The following is a 16,261-nucleotide window of genomic DNA, read 5'->3' as shown; positions in this document are numbered from 1 at the left end:
GCGTATCAAGCGCATGCGCAAATTGATCATAGATTATATTTATTCTAGATTAGATACATGATAAAAAATATCGGTCATATCATTGTCGGTAAAACAGGACATTATATTCTCGCGCCATAATTTAAATTGGTCCTAAAGGTTTCAACAATTTGAGAGAAGTAAATGGTCTATCAAATACCGAGAAAGTGCTATAGGATCAGTTAGGAAAAATTACTTTATAAAGTATATACATGCACTCAAATTGATATCTTATAAATATTTGTCTATTTTATTATGCTTAGTAGTTATAATTATCTTAAAACGACATTTACAATATATTAATATATGCTTTTTTTTAGTTTGTTGTGTGTCATGCACTTTCTAAATATAAGTTTACTATACAGTGAACGCATGGCATTAATATCTAACCTAACCTTTTCATTCATTTACAGGCCGGTTTACAAGCAGATAAGACATTGCCAACATATTTACATACTTACATTTTTCTACCTCAAATTGTAAGTACATGATGAAATTCAATGTCATATTTTGAAACCGTGTTCTCAGGTACTCACACTCGAGGTAAATTACAAAAAGTTATTCATAATTCTTGATGTATTAATCTAGCCTATTATGTTTCCATATACGGTATGAAATTGTTAAAAATGTTAATAAAGTTATATAAATTTTTTCAGATCATTGAATTTCGAGCACTACTAAGTTGAATCTCCTAAGAATTATGTTTTAAAAGATTTTATTATGTTACCACAGACGCACATGTTACCATTTTCGTTTATTTTAAAACAATTAAAAAATTATTGACAATAAAATATATTATTAAGCGCGAAAGGAACATTTTCTGAATGTTGTGTCAATATAGTACAAAATAGAAATTAAAAATGAATAAGATAAGTATACCACCAAATTTGGATTTGGACGATCCAAGATTCAGGATCAAACCATACCAACAAGTTGTTGCTGCTTGTACTGGTGCTTTTATCACATCTATATTTGGTAAATACATTAATACGATAATTATTCATTTTGTATCTGTTTCTGTCAAATTATGCAATTCACTTATAAACCTATATTAATCTTTTGCAGTTACACCTTTAGATGTAGTAAAAATTCGACTTCAAGCTCAGCAGAAAGCTATGCTTTCTAATAAATGTTTCCTTTATTGTAATGGTTTAATGGATCATTTGTGTCCATGTTTAAATGGTAGAGGCCCAGAATGGGCTAAGGGAAATGGAAAATTTAATGGCACAGTTGTATGTTCACATTTATAATTTTCTTTTCTAACTCTGTATTTGTCTGTTTAAGTATTTATATCTCATAACTTTTACAAAGTCATTTACCTTTAATCAAAATTAAAGTTATATAAGACAAGGTATAATGATATTTATGTGTTATAGGATGCCCTTGTAAAAATTAGTAAAAATGAGGGTATTACTTCTTTATGGAGTGGATTAAGCCCTACTCTTGTTCTAGCAGTACCTGCAACCATAGCATATTTTGTTTCATATGAACAATTAAGATTATATTTTAAGGTAATCAAAATAACTGGTGACATTATGTGACTTTTTGTGGTTTCTTATATTTGTCTTATATTTTTGTAGGATACATATAATAAGAGGTTTAAACTAAATAGAATTCATGACACAGAACAACCATTCTGGATTCCTATGTTGGCTGGAGCAATAGCACGTATTTGGGCAGCAACTTTAGTAAGCCCATTAGAATTAATTAGAACAAAAATGCAATCACAACGATTGAGTTATGCAGGTACTTTCTTTGATCTATGTAATTCTTATGTCCTCTATATTTACTGATATTAATTTATTTCAGAAATTACACAGGCATTGAAAACTGTTGTAAAATACAATGGTATTACTGGCTTGTGGATGGGATTAAGTAGTACTCTCCTACGTGATGTACCATTTAGTGCAATTTATTGGTTAAACTATGAAACTATAAAAGGCAAATTTAGAGATTCACAGCAAACTTTTACTTTTAATCTTGCAGCAGGTGCCATAGCAGGCTCTGTATGTATTTTATAAGTCAGCTTTTTCTAAATTTTGTACTTGAAGAAACAGAAATATAGAAGTAGCAAATTTCTGTTAATAAATTTTACAGATGGCAGCTTTCCTGACAATCCCATTTGATGTAGTGAAAACACATAGACAAATAGAAATGGGTGAGAAAGAAATTTACTCAGGTATAAAATGCAGAAAGTTCTACTTATGCAATTTTTGTATTCTATCTGGTATAAACGAAAACATTTTTTGCAGATAAACCGGGGCGTAGCAGCAAAACATTTGATATAATACACAAAATTTATAGTCAGAATGGAATAAAGGGACTTTTCACTGGATTAATACCGCGTATAATAAAAGTAGCTCCGGCTTGTGCGATTATGATCGCAACTTTTGAACATGGGAAACGATTTTTTACAACATACAATGCTAATATGATACTTAAATATGAGAACGATTTACAGTATCTACAACACAAACGTAACAGTACAGAGTGAGATGCGTATCATATTTTATGTTACAGAAATAAAATAAATAAATTTAATTTATAACCATACGGTTTAATCCTCGTATTTTCATTTTCAAAACATATTATTGTTTTTGCATAAAAAATAGAATTACTTCAAACTGCTTATCAAGATGTTTGAGGATTAAAAATCGTGCCAAGTTATCGACTACCGGTATCATCCCCAGTATGGTAACTTTTATATAACCTAACTTCATCCCATCAAGTCGTTGCAACTTTGTAAAAGAAATCACTATAGGTGAACAAGGATCAAACGAATATCTGTATTCGTACAATTTGTAACATCCTACATCTTTACATTACGTTTTATGTCAGAAGTTTGTAGAGGAAAAAGAGATTATTAAGAAAATATGAATTTTGCGATAAGATAGTGTTAAGTTAAATAAACGTATATGTTTCCGGAAATGCATATTGGCAAATGTACCCATTAGTTATTGCAGACGAATATCGTTCGGCTAAATTCGGTTGGTCGATAAACGAAGTCGGCAAGAATCGGGGCGTTGGAAGTGGTGAATAGGTCATCGCACGGAAGTCGGTTTAGTTCGGTCGGTTGGGGCAGGCTGTTCGCGTAGCACTTTGTTCACTAGTCACTTACCAATTCAACATTCCAAAGGCTGGGTCTTCTTACTGCCTCTTCAACACTCTAATCAGGTAGGTTGAACTGCTACTGAACGAAGAGAATAAGATAAAACTAATCAAATCTATCATCTATTGTTGAATTAATGCTATTTTTTATCTGAACAGTGCATAAGAACATAGATACGAAAAGATTTTTCCATAATCCATGACCGACTTGTTAATTATGTCAGCCAGCGGACGAATAGAAGTAGCCATTTTGTGCCGTATCCGTAAACGTCCACCATTATAATTTTCTTCTACTTTTTATTATTTCTGTGATAACAGAAATCGTTAAGTTTATTCTGTTACGAGATAATTTTGGCCCTCTACACCCTTCAATCCTCATGTAACGATTTCGTTGGGACGTTACGTAATCTTGCGCTAAGTGTGATCGCTTCGTGGCTAGTGATTCGCTGCCGCTCGCCGGGTCCACACGCGTCTTTTAACCAGAACTCGTGCATTTGCTTTGAAATTTTTACTTGTCGTCCTTTCAGATACTCGCTTAGCGACCACACAACACTAAACGTCATCATGTACGCCTGCACCCGATTCATCGCACCCCTCGCCAGGTCGACCGTGAGTAACAGAAAAAAGAATATTCACATTTTCCTCATTTTTACACACGCGTTATTATATAACTTGGATCGATTTTAACCGAACTTGATCTCTTTCTTAGTTGGTTTCTGGAACCAAGAATTACATTCGGCCTTTAAGCAGTGCCGTGGTCAACCACAGCCAGTCCCTACAACAAAATCAAATTCAAAGCCCAGCTAGTGTTGTGAGTACCTCTGGAGTTTTTCACATTGCATAACCTCCCTGAATTGGGGATTACATAAGCAGTTTTATTTTCATAATATGAAGCTTATTTCAGAAAAAAAATGTATGAAGTCTTGAACTAAATTGTTAAGTAATGATAGTTAACACATATTGATGATCTTATGTATTTCTGCATGAACATTTATGTCATTCAGAAGACATGTAATTTGGAATGGAATTGACCATGACAAAAAGATGTTCACATTAATTCATGCAAAAACTAATGTCTTCATTAGTCTAAGTACAAACTTATATTATGAGGAGTGTATTTTTGAAAATTCCAGCACTTAAAGAAAAATTTGAAAATTAAAAATATAAATTTGATTAGGCTTTAATGCAAACTTAATAAAGGTTATGTAAGTCATCATGTTAGAGATGAAATACATAAAATACAATTTTCAGTTGAGATTACTATTGAATATAATTTTTTATACAAAATTCAAATAAAAAATGCCTGAATATGTCACATTTGTCAGTTTTTGAAGATTTAATACATTATGAATATTCTTGTTTGGAATAGTATTATATAGCATATAATGCTTAGAAGAATAATTATTTTGTAATTATTTTTATTGCAAGTCTTCAATTGTGCATAGCTTTCAAACTTCCATAATCAGTTATGACATTGACACCATTCCAAAGTTTATTGGTGCTGCTATAGCTCTCATTGACCTAAGATTTGAAAAACAAAGAAAATATTAATTTGATTAGATTTGAACTAAAAATTTTACAAAAAATATGCTAAGCTAATGAATATTATATAATTGATCAGGTCACATTACAATGCATATAATATAACTTTCACTTAACATTACTATCAAACATGATATTTCTTATACAAAATTGAAATGAAGTTTTAAAATTATATAATATTATTTCAAACCAGAGCTCTTGTAATATAATGATATTTGGAAGATAATGTGGGTAATTATTTTGTAGTCACCTTTGCTGCAGTCTTCAATCATACGTAGTTTCCAAACATCCGCGATCAGTCGTGACATTGACTCTGCTGCAAAGTTCATTGGTGCTGGTGCAGCTACCGTTGGTGTTGCTGGATCAGGTATATAATTGTACTTAGTTTGCTTTCCTAAAATCATTGTAATTTTTATTTACACTTCGGAAAAGAAAGAAATTTTAAAAGTTTAATTTTTGTTAAATGAACAAATTTTGTATTATAGGGGTTGGTATTGGTTTAGTTTTTGGATCCTTAATAATTGGTTACACCCGAAATCCATCCCTGAAAACGCAAGTTTTCAGTTATGCTATCCTTGGTTTTGCGCTATCTGAAGCAATGGGCCTCTTTTGCATAATGATGGCATTCCTTATCCTGTTTGCCTTCTGATCCAAACCAGTGTCCTAATCACAGTAATGTTATACGATGTAACAAATACCTTATGAATCGTGATTGTGTTCCTATAAATGGTTATATATTGATTAAAATATCTGGATGATAATTTAAAAAATGATGTTATAATTTCAGGTGCCGGAATTGGATCAGTGTTTGGTTCTTTAATCATTGGTTATGCAAGGAATCCATCCCTTAAACAGCAACTGTTCTCATATGCCATCTTGGGCTTTGCCCTGTCCGAGGCCATGGGTCTTTTCTGCCTTATGATGGCTTTCTTGCTTTTGTTCGCGTTCTAAGTCACCAAAATCGCATGAAAAATTACTGATAGTTTTAGTGCGTCGCCATCAAAGCAGCATCTACTGATTCCGTATAAGGGAGGCAGAAGGAGTTGTCTTTGGTGCACAGGATGCCATGAAATTATTAGAGATGCTCGAGTATGTGGTTCGATGGGGTATGCGACGGTACGACAATGAGTTGAAATGGCGGCTGTACACGTGTTGGATTATCGATCGAACCGTTCTAACCCCTTCTGCCTTTCGATCGATTTGTAATTATTTCATGGTCTACTGTCTCATGTAGCGTAAAACTCACATTATAAAATAATGGAATTCAGTGTATTGGTCGAATAAGAACATTCATATAAAAAAAGTTTATTAAAAACAACAGCCTCGCCTGCAGACCCATATTATATATATATACACACGTATGTATATCCATCACCTTAATATTAACAATATAAGGAGTAGTACACATCGAACATTTTTGTTACCCGAATGGTTCGTCATTGTTGTGCCATCGCGCACGTTGTTGAGGTAACTTTGGACGAAAAAAACTGTACAGTGATACCGAATAAACACTTTGTCGTGAAATTATTATTCATCGTATAAATGATTCTTTTCGAACAACCTTTTCCTTAGGTTATTGATTATTTCTTTTTAATATGTTCCCGATGTGAAGCTGATTCCGATTGAAAATTTATAGTTATAACTAATAAAAATATTTATAAAGTTATGACTGTTTCCAAGATTAGAGTTACGTACCTTTTTAATATTATAATTTCAATGAATACTGTCGGCATGATATTGTAAGTTAAATAAAAGTAAAGTGAAATGAAATTTGGGTCTATTATTTTTCATCCATAGTTTAGTTGCACTTGCATATTTCAAATTTCAGTAAAGAATAAGTCACGTTCGTAGTTTAAATTATATATTTATTGATTATGAAACAAGTTTAGTAACAATGGTCAAAAAATGTAGAAGTATAAATCAATGAATTGCATACTAACTTCACAATAATTACAGTATTTACTTTGCAGAACCAAGATAGCAATTGTGTTATAAGTTTTATGCATTAAATATGTGTGAGTAAAATAAATGCAATGAATACTATTTAGAATTTTATATTTGATAATTTATACATTTGTAATACTATCACTTTAATATATTCAGTAAGTTCTTCCTATTTAAGGAAAATCAGCAATTAGTGTTACTGTAATTATTATTACGCGAATGAAGTACACTATTTTCCTCGAAAATTAGACTGATGTTATTACATTTCTGTACATAGCTTCATCATAATACACAATTATAGTAAAAAATTTAAATTAATTTGTAGTAGTGCCAAAGCTTATAGGTTCTCCTATATTATTATGTGGTAACATATTTAACTGGTCTAGCAAATTTTCTCGTTCTCTAAGACATGCCCATGCCTTTTCTTGTTCCTTCTTTGTTAGTGGTATTTTTCTTTGTTTCGACAACATAAGTTTCTTGTAATGTTCTATTACTTCATTGTCAGCAGTGCTGATTTTTCTTTTTAATGCCTGTCGTTTGCTTTCTTCTTGAGCTAAGTTCAGCAATCTTTTCAATTGTGTAACATTATGATTGGAAAGTGCATTAAGCTCTTGCTGACACCTCTTAATTTCTGCTAAAATTTCATCGTCTTCCTGGCATTTTTTTTGTGCATCTGGTTCTAAAATTCCTTGTTCTACAAGTTCTTTATGCATTCTTAATTCTAAATTAATAGAGTTTTGAATAGTAAGATCTCTTAAAACTGGAGGGTCGCTATCCCTGAACAGCTTATTGTCTGTGTTATTATTTGCTACATATACATTTTCTTCCAGTAAAGCAGAAACTAATCTTTGTGTAAGAGGTCCTGCTATACTATGAGCCTTTCTATCATTTTTTGCCACTAAAAGGGATACATCTGAACGATTTTTTTTCTTTTCCCTATTTGGATTAGCTGCATCCTCTTCTTGCAACAAGTCATTGTGTGCCCACATTAAGCTGTAATGACGACCTAATGGAGGAATTTTTTTATAGTCGCTAACGTCGCTATGAGTTGCAATTAATTCTTCTAATAATTTAATGTCATCGGGCGTAATATCCGTACAATATGGATCGACGGATGCCCAGAACTTATTAGGCGTATCATTTTTTGGTAAGAGTAACTTTGGCGATTCCGATTTGGAACCTTCAATTCTTGATATTTCATGTACATTTGGAATGACTTGAGAATTCGTACTAGCAACAGCTTTCTGCTTAAAGAGTTTTGCAGGTAGAGGTGACTGAGTTTTTGTATTGACTTCTTTTGGTTTGAATTTCTCTTCTCTAACTTTTTTATCCAAAAGTGAAAGACCTTTCCCACTTTTAGACCTTTTGTCTCTACGTTCTTCCGCAGAAGATAAATTTGCTATCTCTTCTTGAAGCATGCGATGTCTAACAACTACAGACGAAAGTAGCATTTCCAACTCTAGTTGTAATGTGTCCAGGTCTTCCATACCTACACCTTCTTCTGTGCTACGTTGTAGAATGCTGGTGTATCTTGGAAGAAGCCGGGTGTTGTCAGCAATTTTTAATATTGGTAATGACATTGTAGTATCTGTGCTTTCTGAGCTTGTGTCTGAATTCAGTGTTGAAGATTGTACAAGTGTCGAAGACTTCCCAGATTCTCGCACTTTGACAATAGCTTTCTTGGAGCTTTGTTTTCCTTTACCCGACATGATTGCAAACTTAATAACGTAAATACATAGGTGATTCAATAAAATCTTAAAAATTATTTCATAAAAGAATAGTCAAGTTGTAACACTCAACCATTTCCTCTTATCTTCTTAGTCATAACCTTCATTTCTTTCTTTTATTCTCATGCTTAACACGTGATAAATATTTCCGTCGTTTATTATTTTGTTTTAGATTTTTATTTTCTTTCAATTCAAGTTAGTAATGTTTGTTTATTATACACGTTCTATTCTAAAATGTTGGAAAATGTTAGGTTATGGAACATCTACAACTTGTAGGAATAATGTACCTATACCTTAATTAATTGCACGGTTTGGAACGTTGGGTATTCGTAGACAATTGCCATGTAACTTCAATTCATAAAATGAAAGTAACTTTTTCTTAAGGATCGAATAAAAAAATATCTTTCATTTATTATTTTATGTTCAAATAAACTTATACAAGTATGGTTAATCAATTCGTCATGAGATTCTTCTCTCTTCAACAGCAGCACTGTCGCAAGTGTTTATTTACACCTGTACAGGATAGTTAAAGATGTAAAGCATAATTTCCATATAAAAATATATGAATTATTTTATATTAAACATGTTTTGTGATAATAAACTTTAAATCAAGTACTACACATATGGACGCTCTACTATTGTTCATTCAACGAGGGATCATACTCATTTGCGCAAAAGAGCTGACTTCAGTAGGCTCCCCACCAATTATTATAATTGATAAGTGGCATAATTTGTACATACATTCAGGTGTGTTTACATTATGTTAATAAGTTGCACATTATGACCAAAAGATTTTATGTATCAAAATAATTAATAAAATTTGAATGGATATTATTTGATCATTATGTTCCAGAATTATTGGTGTAACGATGGTCAATCGATACGATATATTTTACTCTATCTACAGCTGTGACCAATTTTATGATTTACATGTAAAATTGTCACGGGCCATAGGTCACTCCATGAATAATGATAAACTGCTCATTATTGTTTGAGAAATAAAACCTAATATGGCTGAGAAAGGAGCGTATTTAACCGGAACGGCATTTATAAGGCCTTCTATTTTTGAAATTATAGCACAAGAATCATTTGGATCTACTACTGAACCAGCTTTTAAAAAACTTCTATCGGTAGGTTAAACTTGCAAAGTCGATGTATGAATTTCAGGGTCCACATGTACAACAGAAATGTGTCAGTATTTTTATTGTTTGAAAATAATTTTTAGAATTTTTTTTATTTATTTTATATTGTTAGTACGTTACACTGAAATTCGGCCCACAAACCGGATATCCGGATAAGAAATTTGAATATCTATTTTACAACAATAATCATTTTAATTTTTGTAATTTGCAATTTTAGTTTATCGTATCATTTAATCCTGGAAGATATAAAGATATACTTAAATGGGCAGATGAATGCTATTTGCTTTTTGATATAATTCTTCAACGATATTATTTAAAAAAGTACTGTAAGTAATTTCTAATAACTCATACAAAGTATAATTTCTAAATGAATGATCTACAAATGTATTTTTTCAGCTGCTTCTTTTTCTGAAGCATTCTATGGTTTAAAACGTATAGCAACTGAAAATTCTAAACTTAAACGTGAGTTATCAAAAAAGCAAAAGGGACTATCTTTGGTATTAATAGTTTTATTTCCTTATTTAAGAAGTAAGTTTTCTCAATTAAGTCAAAGGTATAAACTTGAGGAATTAGATGGTTATATACCACAAACAGTAAGTAAATAATACTTTTGATTTTGACTGGTTGATGCATCCTTTGGTTCTCTTAATCAGCCTCAGAAATATGCTTGCTTTTTATGTATGTGATTATTCTAACTTTCAAGAAACATTTCAATCATTTTTTTTAGAAATGGGAGAAGCTATATCGTGCTTTTATTGTGAAAGGATATTCCATCACTTTTATGATATATGAATTTATGGTATTATATAATTATATACTGTATATTTCTGGGAAGTCACCATTTACATCACCGCTTCTGAGATTGTTATCTATTTCTTTGACATATGCTGAACCAAAATTGGTAATGAGTGTTTCTGATTTATTAAGAAAGATAAAAAATAATTCCTTTGGTATCAGCGATGGTATAGATATATTTCAAAGAGTGGTGACTACGTCTCTTGAATTTGGGGCATTCTTTCTACAATTTCTGTCCTGGTGGAATCAAGAACATTACTTAACAAATCTAATGTCCTTACCTATTCCACCACCTCCAGTGGTAAGTAAATAATAAGTGAGTGCTTATTGTTATACAAACGGATAAAGTATTTTCTTTATTAATTGTACATTATTATCATAGATTCCAGAAACAGCAAAAAAATATAAAGGCATATGTCCAATTTGTTGTAAAACGCTCAGGGTACACACAGTACTTCCAGTATCTGGGTATGTGTATTACAGAAAATATTAGTATAAAAATAAGAAATTCGAATTCTGATATATTCTATAAATACTACATTTTACAGCTATGCATTTTGTTATCAATGTATTCTGTCTGTGATACGCAAAAGTGGCAAATGTCCAGTGACAAACTATCCTGCTAAGGAAGACGATTTAATACGTTTGTATTTAGATTAGATAGTAACACATATTTTGCAGTATAACTATATATGTAAATAAAGAATATTATTGTTTTTAAATTTAATTCGTTTTCCACTGTTACCTTGATTATAAGACACAGAAGATGTCTCTCGTCAGCATTATGAAAATATTAATATATTTTGTTTCTGAAAATAGTATATTTATTAGCATATTTTATCGTTACATAACTTTCACTATTACCCTGAATTTCATGAAAAAGATGTAGCATAGATTATATTGAGTAAACTAGTTGAATAAGTAGTTGCGAATAACATTTACAGGTACGTTATTATTATAGAAAATACTGATTTTAGCCAAAAGACTTTTCAAGCAGCGTCCAATACACCCGCGTACACGAATCACAGATAACGGCGCCAAAAGTTCCAACATTCGCACCAAAGTTTTGGTAAAATATCTTATACAATAATATATTCAATACTGACTCTACTAGACTTTTAACATGTTTATAAAGAATCTAGGAATAAGAATGATTCGAAAAATAAAAGAGCAATATAATATTAATAAGGCTATTCGTGTATATTTATTTTTGTATTTCCATATCACTAAATAATCAGTGTTCGAGTAGCAGAAGTTGCATAATCTTATGATGTCTTTTTGGAACTACAAATACTAGTGTTACATCTTGTTGAATACAGAGCTTTCCAAAATGGAAATTTGCTTTTATACTTTCTTTTTATTAAAAAATAATTTAAGGCACATATCAAAATATTATATATTTTCCAGAATTTGAAGTATTACTGATACATATCTGCAAACAATTATGGCACATATTGTAAAAGAATTACTTATATATATTCTGCTATCAAATACAACAAATTAAAAAATTTTAAGGTCACTTCATTCATTCGCTTATTTTATGTAAAAATATTTGTGATTATTTACAATTCTTATGTTCGAATCTTACATGGAAAAGTTTTTAGTGCTAAATTTGAAATACGGACATACTGGGACATTTGGAAAGCTTTTCACCGAGATACTTGAACACTGACTTTTTTACTATGTTGATAGGAACATTTCTTCAAAGGCCACAATTAATGCACAACGATTCTAATGTCCTAATCTAACCAAACTAATTATATAATATCATGTTAGTAACGTTTCATGGCATAAAAATTGATAACAATGATCTGGTTTACACTTAAACACAGGCTTACTACAAAAAACATTACATACATTCGTCTTTTTTAAAATTATGTACAGATTTTTTGTAAAATTATGGGCTTATTAAAATACTTTAAAAACATTTGTTTTTTATCTGCAGTCTAAATTTGATAAAAACAGAAGAATTATATGTATGCCTTCAAAAATTACGTACTTACTTCTATGTAGCCATTAACATCTAGTAATTATACCTGTAATTTTGATTTCTGTGCATATACTTTACATAAGAATCTAATTATCTTGCTAAGTTGTTAAAACATTCAAAACTAGCACAACAAACAAGTAGAGATACATAGGATGGAAACAAACGTAAAGTTACAAGTAAAAAAAGACAAAATTTACTGAAGTTATCATTCGATGATAGTGCAAAAGTCTGGTTTTCCAAACACGGACATTTAAAACGTCAACATGCAAATTGTACTACCACTATGTATACAACAACGTAAATGTACATCATTGAAAGGAAGTAAAGCGTACGTGTCAGTATTCTACAACGTATACATACGTACGTGTCTTTACATAATCCATAAATTTCATATCCAATCAGATATTCATTAGCTTTTTTGAGTCAATACAACATATTACTTTATCAATCTCTTAGCATACGAACTATAATTCTTCGAAGAACGCAACTCTGGCCTTGGTGGATCCTGACTTCACTTTTTTTAATGTACTATATTTGTTCTCACCAAGTCGTACTTGTTCTTCATGCAGCTGATCCAACTCACACTGTTTCTCACCAACCTTCATAACTTCAATTTCAGTACGTAATTCTCTCAATTGTTCTTGCAAGTGTTTACTTTTCTCCCAATAGTCTACTCTTTCTTTTTCAATTTCCAATGAAAGCTGATCGACGTCTCCGTCAGCAATTAGGTCGTACGAAGTTAGGTCAGTTGGTAATGGTTCTGTGTCCAGCTGCAACGTCTGAAGATCAGCTTGCAAATCTGATGGCAGTACTTGGGTTGATGGAAATAGATTTGGCACTGGCTGTATAACAGAACATAAACATTACATTTAATTTTGGTTTCACAAGTTATACTTAATTCTAAAATTTTTATACTTACAGCTATAGTAGCAGTATAGGCATTCCTACTAAGAAATTCTAACAACTTTTCTTTCGCCTCTTTTTCTGCAATTCGTGCACGTAATAATTCATCTTTCAATTTTTCAGCTTCCGCTGCTCTCCTTTCTGATTCTTGCACTAATCTTTCTGTCAACAATTCAGCTTCCCTAGTTTTCCTTTCAAGATGAACCTTCTCCTCTTCTGTCTTCATATTGTTCAGTCGTATACGAGTGATTTCTTGTTCCGCTTCTGAAGCTTTTTGACTCAACAGCATCGCCTCTTCTTCTGCCACACGACTCTTCTCGGCTAAAAGGTCAGCGGTTTCTTCAGATCTCCTCTGTAACATAATTATTGTAATTAAAATATTATTGATGCGACTAAATATTTGCTCAATAACGTTATCTTACAAGTGCTTCATTTGCCAGACGAATTTCTTCTTGATACTGTAAAAGACGTTGTTCCATAGCTGCTTTCTCCCTTTCTGCTGCTTCTCGAAGTTGTTTCTCTCGCGCCAGTTTATTTCTTTCAATTTGTCTCCTAATAAAATAGAGTTATTAGTCACCAAGAGTTGCAAGGTACTATGAACTACATTTGAATTAATTGTTGCCTCTTGGAATATGCAAAAATAGTTTCGTATACTGACCTGGTTAAATATTAATTTAATATTTTTGCGCGTCAATTCCTACAAAACTTAAAACGAAAAAAGAAACGGGGTTGAAGGTGTTAGGATTGAGGATGTGCATGGGTTATAGGAGGCTCAATGAAATATAAAAAAGTCATTAATGTTAAAGTAATCATTTTCATATCAATTGGGTTTTTTTGTGTAAACTTTTTTTATAGCAACTAGAGAAGAAACAACAACTGTTAAATAAAGTGTTATTGAATCACATGCACACAATTATGTTGGTATAACAATGATATAAAAAGATATCTTCTATGCTGTTGTAAATTGTTTTCTTTCTTTAATTCCTATAGATGTTAGTAAAGTATTTTCTTAATGTACCGCATTCAAATTATTTGTGTAAATAACACAAATTGTAGAAATATTCAACCCACCTCCCAGCCCATAAAAATGATTTACAATGAAAATAAAAGAATGATGTGCCACAAACTTACCTAGATTTTTCTTCTTTGGCCTGGGCTTTCATCTGCTGCACCTCCATAGAGTCAGGCTTGCGTCTCCTCATAAACAGATCGTGGTTGCCGATACAGAGGTCCAGGATCTTAACAAATAATATGTGAGCAGCTTTGTCATTGTTATGATCGTCCAACCCTAAAGCTATCAAACCCTTCACCCAGCTGCCAACATCTGACTGTTTTTTTACCAGTTTATTCATGCGAACTTTCTGCGAGAAGAACACGAAGTTCGGCGACGTTTTCTCCACTGGTTTTATTACAAACTTCTTGTCGTCGAAGCTAATGTGCCGTATCTCCGACCATGTAAACGTAGTTTTTGGGGCCAACTTGTTTTCCTTTTCATAAATATTCAGTCCTAGGGCAGTGACTCCAAGCCAAAGATCAGTCTCTTTCTTGTTCTGAAATTTATCACTATAATTAATGATATTAAATAGGAAAGGAATAAAAGGAGACTGTCATATGGATCTTACTTACGCTAATAGGGAAGTAATTTACACCATACATGTCAAGATCCTGAGCAATTTTAAGGTATTCCATCTCAGCCTCGTCTCTAGACATTCCCCGGTGGTCTGCATACCAAATTTTGATCCGATCCTCCCACATTTCGGGGGTCATCTGATACTGATCGATAACTCTTTGTGGCAACAGGTCTTCACTAGCAAGCATTCCTGGACGGTATGAGACTTCATCATAGTCTCCGTACTAATAGTTATATAATGAATTAAAACTTTAAATAGTAGAACAAGTATTTTCTTAAGAAAACAAATTATTACCTTTGCTTGAACAGCATAGGAAGCTAATAATACGGATGCTTCTGGAGGACAATAAATATCCATGGAAAGGATGGCTTGTTTTACTTGAAGAAAGAATAAATGTTGTGTAACTTCTTGCACTAGTTCTTCGGCAACAGCTTCTGGATAAAACTTTGCGAGGAACATGAAAGGTGTTGTCGGTTGTTGAGAAATGCATTGATCTTGCACTAAAGAAACATTACTTATTATGTAACAATGAATACAACAGTTATGAATTCGGGAACTTTGACAGCTCCTGTAATTCACCTTTTTTATCTAATTTTAGCCATGATATGAATCCCTTGGCATCTTCATATTGGAGTCCAAAGTACCATGTTTCTCTTAATCCTATTGTACGGCAGACCAAATCAAACAAATCTCTTCCCGTTGATCTCCACTGAAAACAATGCAAATTTACAATCCTTGTTCACGTAACGTTTGGCAGCAGTGCGAAAGAAACTAACCTCTAAACTGAACTCCAATTCAGCGTCCAAAGTACAGACTTTAACGGGGAAAGATTTTCCGGACTTTTTCCTTCGAAATGGTGGCATTTTACTCTTCATTATGTTCACTCAACGTCACGAGAAAGAAGGCAATCAATATCGCAAAAAAATGGAAGAAAAAAATGAAAGCTCCTAAGATTATCGTAACACTTTGCTAGATATAAATGTTTATTTGGATTGAAAAATGCAGTAAATAAAATAATAGATAACCTTACCTACGCATTCGCAACATATTGACAAAATACATTGAAACGCGTAATAATAATTTTATCAGCTCGATCGTTGTAAAAAAAACCATAACAATTTTACGCGGAACTTTCTTGATCGAATCACATGGTGTTACTTTTTTCTTTATTAAAATTTCCTTTATAGAAAAAAAAAACAAAACCGTCTACTCTACATAAAACAACTCTGATGTTTCGAAACAGTTTATTACACTAATTTCAGCCAATTCGAGTAACTTCGTTTTGCACTCTGACTATATTGCCGATATAGATATTCTAACGTTCTCGTTCTGCAAGTTAAAATCTGCAATATCGATGGAGTAAATTAACCGTGAACAAGAGATACAATACATCCATTATACAATGTAAATTTCTGTCCTATAATTGGGGATTATTATAATGAAACGAGTGGAATAAAGAGC

At 32.0% G+C, this 16,261-nt stretch overlaps 5 protein-coding genes across 14 annotated transcripts; 3 read left to right on the top strand and 2 right to left on the bottom strand.

Annotated features, from left to right (window-relative positions):
* Positions 1 to 142: 142 nt before the first annotated feature.
* On the top strand, positions 143 to 2,579 carry LOC100880860 (solute carrier family 25 protein Shawn). 4 transcript variants are annotated; one of them, XM_012283432.2, is made up of 9 exons: positions 143 to 222; positions 432 to 561; positions 675 to 993; positions 1,084 to 1,250; positions 1,395 to 1,529; positions 1,599 to 1,764; positions 1,828 to 2,024; positions 2,116 to 2,176; positions 2,271 to 2,579. In XM_012283432.2, exons 3-9 carry the CDS (start codon positions 879 to 881, stop codon positions 2,510 to 2,512), a joined length of 1,083 nt encoding a protein of 360 aa, XP_012138822.1. In that variant the 5' UTR covers positions 143 to 222; positions 432 to 561; positions 675 to 878; the 3' UTR covers positions 2,513 to 2,579. The 4 variants fall into 4 exon arrangements, with proteins under 4 accessions (XP_012138822.1, XP_012138818.1, XP_076397750.1 ...); XM_012283428.2 differs by having other exon boundaries at positions 146 to 222; positions 2,116 to 2,197; XM_076541635.1 differs by having other exon boundaries at positions 154 to 222; positions 432 to 497; positions 2,116 to 2,197.
* Positions 2,580 to 3,030: 451 nt separating this feature from the next.
* On the top strand, positions 3,031 to 6,198 carry ATPsynC (ATP synthase, subunit C). Its single transcript, XM_012283419.2, has 5 exons — positions 3,031 to 3,192; positions 3,654 to 3,735; positions 3,836 to 3,937; positions 4,915 to 5,035; positions 5,456 to 6,198. Exons 2-5 carry the CDS (start codon positions 3,691 to 3,693, stop codon positions 5,617 to 5,619), a joined length of 432 nt encoding a protein of 143 aa, XP_012138809.1. The 5' UTR covers positions 3,031 to 3,192; positions 3,654 to 3,690; the 3' UTR covers positions 5,620 to 6,198.
* A 508-nt stretch (positions 6,199 to 6,706) lies between these two features.
* On the bottom strand, positions 6,707 to 8,321 carry Ada3 (transcriptional adaptor 3). Its single transcript, XM_003702439.3, has one exon. It carries the CDS (start codon positions 8,319 to 8,321, stop codon positions 6,927 to 6,929), a length of 1,395 nt encoding a protein of 464 aa, XP_003702487.1. The 3' UTR covers positions 6,707 to 6,926.
* A 1,013-nt stretch (positions 8,322 to 9,334) lies between these two features.
* On the top strand, positions 9,335 to 10,998 carry Pex12 (peroxisomal biogenesis factor 12). 2 transcript variants are annotated; one of them, XM_003702437.3, is made up of 6 exons: positions 9,335 to 9,469; positions 9,699 to 9,807; positions 9,878 to 10,074; positions 10,209 to 10,577; positions 10,659 to 10,744; positions 10,825 to 10,998. In XM_003702437.3, the coding sequence occupies exons 1-6, from the start codon at positions 9,350 to 9,352 to the stop codon at positions 10,934 to 10,936; spliced, it is 993 nt and encodes a 330-aa protein (XP_003702485.1). In that variant the 5' UTR covers positions 9,335 to 9,349; the 3' UTR covers positions 10,937 to 10,998. The 2 variants fall into 2 exon arrangements, with proteins under 2 accessions (XP_003702485.1, XP_012138811.1); XM_012283421.2 differs by having other exon boundaries at positions 9,422 to 9,530.
* On the bottom strand, positions 10,601 to 16,112 carry Mer (ezrin/radixin/moesin family protein merlin). 6 transcript variants are annotated; one of them, XM_076541633.1, is made up of 10 exons: positions 15,831 to 16,111; positions 15,577 to 15,747; positions 15,380 to 15,509; positions 15,095 to 15,300; positions 14,796 to 15,023; positions 14,510 to 14,719; positions 14,301 to 14,407; positions 13,592 to 13,721; positions 13,186 to 13,521; positions 10,601 to 13,108 (listed from the first exon to the last, which is right to left on the bottom strand). In XM_076541633.1, the coding sequence occupies exons 2-10, from the start codon at positions 15,673 to 15,675 to the stop codon at positions 12,731 to 12,733; spliced, it is 1,824 nt and encodes a 607-aa protein (XP_076397748.1). In that variant the 5' UTR covers positions 15,676 to 15,747; positions 15,831 to 16,111; the 3' UTR covers positions 10,601 to 12,730. The 6 variants fall into 6 exon arrangements, with proteins under 6 accessions (XP_076397748.1, XP_076397747.1, XP_012138812.1 ...); XM_076541632.1 differs by having other exon boundaries at positions 15,577 to 15,646; XM_012283422.2 differs by having other exon boundaries at positions 14,301 to 14,719; positions 15,831 to 16,112.
* Between the last annotated feature and the right edge of the window lie 149 nt (positions 16,113 to 16,261).

This window comes from Megachile rotundata, chromosome 16 (assembly GCF_050947335.1).
Source record: "Megachile rotundata isolate GNS110a chromosome 16, iyMegRotu1, whole genome shotgun sequence".
NCBI lineage: Eukaryota > Metazoa > Arthropoda > Insecta > Hymenoptera > Megachilidae > Megachile > Megachile rotundata.
Note: the sequence above shows the minus strand (reverse complement) of the source record. Positions and strands in the feature narration are given on the sequence as shown.

Coding starts and splice junctions, on each gene's coding strand:
- LOC100880860 (XM_012283428.2), top strand. CDS start 879: ATGAATAAGATAAGTATACCACCAAATTTGGATTTGGACGATCCAAGA. Junction 1,765..1,827: donor ACAACGATTGAGTTATGCAG/GTACTTTCTTTG, acceptor AATTTATTTCAG/AAATTACACAGGCATTGAAA. Junction 2,025..2,115: donor CAGGTGCCATAGCAGGCTCT/GTATGTATTTTA, acceptor TAAATTTTACAG/ATGGCAGCTTTCCTGACAAT.
- ATPsynC (XM_012283419.2), top strand. CDS start 3,691: ATGTACGCCTGCACCCGATTCATCGCACCCCTCGCCAGGTCGACC. Junction 3,736..3,835: donor CACCCCTCGCCAGGTCGACC/GTGAGTAACAGA, acceptor TCTCTTTCTTAG/TTGGTTTCTGGAACCAAGAA. Junction 5,036..5,455: donor CGTTGGTGTTGCTGGATCAG/GTATATAATTGT, acceptor TTATAATTTCAG/GTGCCGGAATTGGATCAGTG.
- Ada3 (XM_003702439.3), bottom strand. CDS start 8,321: ATGTCGGGTAAAGGAAAACAAAGCTCCAAGAAAGCTATTGTCAAAGTG.
- Pex12 (XM_003702437.3), top strand. CDS start 9,350: ATGGCTGAGAAAGGAGCGTATTTAACCGGAACGGCATTTATAAGGCCT. Junction 10,578..10,658: donor CTATTCCACCACCTCCAGTG/GTAAGTAAATAA, acceptor TTATTATCATAG/ATTCCAGAAACAGCAAAAAA. Junction 10,745..10,824: donor ACAGTACTTCCAGTATCTGG/GTATGTGTATTA, acceptor TACATTTTACAG/CTATGCATTTTGTTATCAAT.
- Mer (XM_012283422.2), bottom strand. CDS start 15,675: ATGAAGAGTAAAATGCCACCATTTCGAAGGAAAAAGTCCGGAAAATCT. Junction 15,510..15,576: donor AATTGGAGTTCAGTTTAGAG/GTTAGTTTCTTT, acceptor CATTGTTTTCAG/TGGAGATCAACGGGAAGAGA. Junction 13,522..13,591: donor GTCTGGCAAATGAAGCACTT/GTAAGATAACGT, acceptor ATTATGTTACAG/AGGAGATCTGAAGAAACCGC.